Source organism: Dipodomys ordii, unplaced genomic scaffold (assembly GCF_000151885.1).
Source record: "Dipodomys ordii isolate 6190 unplaced genomic scaffold, Dord_2.0 Scaffold191, whole genome shotgun sequence".
NCBI lineage: Eukaryota > Metazoa > Chordata > Mammalia > Rodentia > Heteromyidae > Dipodomys > Dipodomys ordii.
In genome coordinates this window covers 429,280-433,868 of record NW_012267407.1, presented here as the reverse complement: position 1 = coordinate 433,868, position 4,589 = coordinate 429,280, and the positions used below count along the sequence as shown (strand labels likewise).

The 4,589-nt window shown below is 59.1% G+C and overlaps 2 protein-coding genes across 2 annotated transcripts in view; both read left to right on the top strand.

The window, feature by feature from the left end:
• The window catches only part of Znf444 (zinc finger protein 444), a 7,857-nt gene extending 5,008 nt beyond the window's left edge, over positions 1-2,849 (top strand). The window contains exon 5 of the mRNA XM_013034513.1: positions 2,705-2,849. Within this exon, the coding sequence (XP_012889967.1) occupies positions 2,705-2,849 (145 nt within the window). The remainder of the gene's footprint in view (positions 1-2,704) is intronic.
• Positions 2,850-2,861: 12 nt separating this feature from the next.
• Positions 2,862-4,589, top strand: part of Zscan5b (zinc finger and SCAN domain containing 5B) — a 5,737-nt gene continuing 4,009 nt past the window's right edge. Inside the window, exons 1-2 of the mRNA XM_013034512.1 lie at positions 2,862-2,882; positions 4,352-4,359. Coding sequence (XP_012889966.1) covers positions 2,862-2,882; positions 4,352-4,359 — 29 coding nt within the window. The remainder of the gene's footprint in view (positions 2,883-4,351; positions 4,360-4,589) is intronic.

Here is a 4,589-nt window from a genome sequence, read left to right as displayed (position 1 = left end):
CCGAGGGCGGCGGCGCCTTCCCACCCTGGCCGCTGGGCTAGTCCGGCGCGTGCCCGGCCCTGCCCCCAGGCTCCCCGGCTCTCCGGCACCGACCGTAATAAAGTGGCTACCACCACAAGCACACGGCCGTGGTCATGGTTGTCCTGAGCCCCGCTCGGAGGCTGCCGCCCCGCGCCCCGCACTCACCCGCGGCCACCGGGAGGCAGCAGCATCCGTGGTTCCGGCCAGCTCTGCTAGGCCACGCCTGGCCCCAGGAGGGGAGGGCGGTGTGGGCCTGCGTCTGGGGTCCTGGACCGGCCTTCCCGGCACAGGCAGGCGCCATACCACAGCAAGTCCTGAGGCTACAGGACTGCGCGCCAGGCTGCCTGTGCGCATGCGTGCATATGGGCGTGGGCCTGTAGGTTCGCAGGCCTGTAAAAGGCGTGACTGCATCTGTGCATTGCGCATGCGTGCATAGGGAGCATGTGACTACGTGGGCACAAACGTGCATTCGGGCTGGTGCCTGCAGGTGCGCCTGCCTGCTAAGGGGGCATGTGACTACACGGGCACTTCCCGTGCATATGGGTGTGTAACCGCATGTGTGCTGTGTGCCTGCGTGCATAGGGGGCATGAGACTATATGGGCGCTTGCGTACATATGGGCGTGTGGTTGCATGTGCGCATGCGCACACGTGGGAGCGTGATTGCGCATGCGTGTATGTGGCGTGTGCCTGTGCATGCATATATAGGGGCATGTGCCTGCAGGCACACATGCGTGTATAGGGGCATGTGACGACATAAGGGCATATACATGCATATGGGCGTGATGGAGTGTGCATGTGTGTGCATATGGGCGTGGGACTGCGGTGCATTTGTGTACAGGCCTGTGTGAATGTGCACATGGCGTGTATATGGGTGCAGAAGGCCATGTGGTAGGCACCTGCCCACCGGGTACTCACAGAGGCGTGGGTGGGGCCGGGGTTCCCTGGAGGATGAAGGGGACCCGATGAGCACCTTGAGTCCCCTCTAACAGCCTTAGCGGCCCTGCGCTTCCTCAGTGACCCCACAGTCACCGGCCCTGGGATCACAGCTGCAGCCATATCACAGGCCTGCACTCGGGTCACACTGCCATCCTGGCCACTCAGCTGAGTTTCTCTCTCTCCCTCTCTCTCCCCTCTCTCCCCCCCCCCTCTCATTTTGTAAGCCTTGAGCCCAGAGCCTGGCCCTGCCCCTCAGCTCTTCAGCTCAACACAGACACTCTACTCCCTGAGCCACAGCGCCACCTCAGTTTTCTGGTGGTTTGTTGGAGATAAGAATCTCACAGACTTGGGGCTGGGAAGGTGACTCAGTGTTAGAGTACTTGTCTTGCATGCATGAGGTTCAAGTCCTTCACACCACATAAGCAAAAAGAAAAAAAAGCCGGAAGTGGCGCTGTGGCTTAAGTGGTAGAGTGCTAGCCTTGAGCTGAAGAGCTGAGGGACAGCGGGCAGGCCCAGAGTTCAGGCCCCATGACCGGACCCAAAAAAAAAAAAAGAATCTCACAGACTTTCCTACCTGGGCTGGCTTTGAACTTGGACCACAGATCTCAGCCTCCTGAGTAGGTTTATAGGTATGAGCCACCAGTGCCCGTCTTTGCATTTCTCTTCTGAGGAACACCGACCCAGGTTTCCTCTGGGAATCCCACACAGTGTCCATTCTGAGAAGGGGGGGTTAGCTGATCAAGGTGTGACCCCATCCTCAGCTACAAAGCCTTGGCCAGACAATGGCTCACATCCCAGCCACCGGAAAGGTGGAGGCAAGAAGCCGTCTCCAGCAGCAAGCACGTCCCTGGGTGCCATCTGTGTCCTGGCTACTGGGCAGGAGGTGGAGGGGACCATGCTTGGGGGACAGCCACAGCAGAACAAAACCCCTCAAGCTGCCACCGAGCTGAGGGCACCACCCAAATCATGGGACACCAGGCTGCCAGCAGGCCTGAGTTCAAGTCCCAGGAGCACAGCAGGTGGCCCTGCTGTTGGGGCCTCCTCACATAAGGTTATGGAGCCTCCTCTGAGGCTCATGCAGGGTATGGGGTACCCCCAGATTTGAAGATGGTTTTGAAGGACCTCACATTCTCTATTCTCCATCTCTGGTGACAGGCTCCACAGTGCTCAGCCTGTGGCCTTGGAGAGGAGGGGGTGGGGAGGGAGAGATGGGGCCCTGGGACGAGAGAGATGGAGGGCATACCCAGGGCCAGGAGCTGGCAGAAGGACAACAGGTCAGCTGTAAGCCTTCTCTAGCATGGTGTCTCATGCCTGTGGTCCCAGCTGCTCAGGAGGCTGAGATCTGAGGATCACAGTTCAAAGCCAGCCCCAGCAGGAAAGTCTGTGAGACTCTTCATCTCCAAGGAGCTAACAAAAGGCCAGAAGTAGGTGGTGGAGCCTCAACCTCAAATGAAAAAGCCCAAGGACAGCAGCCGGACCTTGAGTTCAAGCCCCCAGGACTGGCACAGAACCAGTCAGAAAAGCCTTGTTGCTACTCGGCTGCCCAGCCTGGGGCCCTTGGCCAGATGAGAGATCTCTCTGTGCCTTTTTCTATGAAACTGATGGGTGCTGGCGTTCGCCCCCGGGAGCCTGGAGGAAGTTTCAGCATGCACCGGCAGCTGGGCTCAACCCCAGGCCCCAAGGCCATCGCTCACCCCACCTTTAAATCCTTTCTCCTCTGTGTGGGGCACACATCCTCACCCCCAGTCCTCCTGTGCAGCCCCAGAGCTTGGCTGACCAATTTGCACGAGTGGCTCCTCATCCTCACAAGGGCCCCACACCTCCACCAGCTGCACGGAGGACAGAGTCTGGCTTGTCAGTTCTCAAAGGCGTCCAGCCGCTTACCCACTAGAGTCAGGTTCCCATGGCAGCATCTGTGGTGAAGGTCAGGGGTTACATGCTAGCCTCCTCCAGACTCAATGCTTGCTCCCTGATGGAGAAACAGCGCCCCCGTGGCACCCTGCATGTCCCCCTCCCCTCTCCCCCCCCGGGGGGGGGGCTGAGAATTCTCATTCTTGCCATGCTGGATTTGAACTCAGGGCCAGGCAGAACAGATATTTAGATCAGGTCTTGCTTCCTTCCTGGGCTCTGCCCGAACCTCCCTCCATCCTGCACGAATGCTTCCCTCCATGAAGCTGAGGTGTCTTGCAGACTTGTGGCTTTGTGGGGTGGTTCAGGGGGAAGATGCACCCGAGATCCCTAGAAGCCAGACCCTGGTGGCTCATGCCTATAGTCCCAACTACTCAGGAGGCTGAGGTCTGAGGATAGCAGTTTGAAGCCAGCCTGAGAAGGAAAGTCTGTGAGACTCTTACCTGCAGTGAACCACCGAAAAAGCTGGAAGTGGTGCTGTGGCTCAAGTAGTAGAGCCAGCTTTGAGAGAAAAAGCTCAGGGACAGTGCCCAGGCCCTGAGTTCAAGCCCCAAGACTGGCACACACCTACATGCACACCATATTTATACACACACACACACACACACACACAAAGTCAAAGGGCCAAGAAGCTCAGATACAAATGGCCTAAGCTTGCTGGGCGCCAGTGGCTCACGCCTGTAATACTAGCTACTCAGGAGGCTGAGATCTGAGGATCACAGTTCAAAGCCAGCCTGGGCAGGAAAGTCCATAAGACTCTCTCATCTCCAATAAACCACTCAGAAAACTGCAAGTTGTGGGTGCTGTGGCACAAGTGTTAGAGTGCTAGCCTTGAGCTGAAGAGCTCAGGGACAGCACCCAGGCCCAGAGTTCAAGCCCCATGACTGACACAGACAGACGGAGATAGACGATAGACCAAGACAGAAAGATACAGATAGGCAGACAGACAGACGTGGGCCCTGTGTCTGGAAGGTCGGCCCGTGCCGCTTGAGGCCTGGCAGGGTGGGTGGGCCGGAAGTGGGCCTGGGCGGAGGGTATTAAAGGAGGGTGTGGCAGGGCAGGCAGCAGAGCTGAGGTGGAGGTCAGAGGGCCAGGGTCCTGGTGGAGGCTGTAGATTGAGGCCGAGGGTCTAGGCCCAGGGTCACGGCTGGTGTTTGAGGCAAAGGCTGGGGTTCAGGTGGAGGCTGTGGATCGAGGCCAGAGCGGCGAAGGCCTGACAGGTAGGTCCCAATCTCCAGGTTGGGGCTCTGGCCAGGGGGGTGGGGGAGGGGTTCCCATGGAGCTGGGCCAGGGACATGGCCGGGACCTGGGTTCGAGCCCTGTGCCTGCACTGAGCCCTGTGCACCGTCTGCCATTCTAGAAGGTTCCAAGCCGGCACTTGGGGGACCGGGGCCAGCTCAGGGTGGGGGGGGGTTCGCTGGGTCTGGTGGCCGAGGGACGGGGTCGGGTTTGCCACATTGACCTGGCTGTGTCTGTGTTTGTCAGCACAAGGGGTAAGTCATTATCATCCCCATCATCACTATCATCATCATCATCATTATTATGATTCCCCCACCCCCACCCTGCGCCCTAGTTCCTAAACCTCTCCCGGGATTACAGGCGGGTGTTGCCTGGTCCCACCGTGATGGGATTACCAGAACACTGCCCCGGGAAGAAGAGGAGGAGGCCGAGGAGGAGGAGGAGGCGGAGGAGGAGGCGGAGGAGGAGGCGGAGGAGGAGGCGG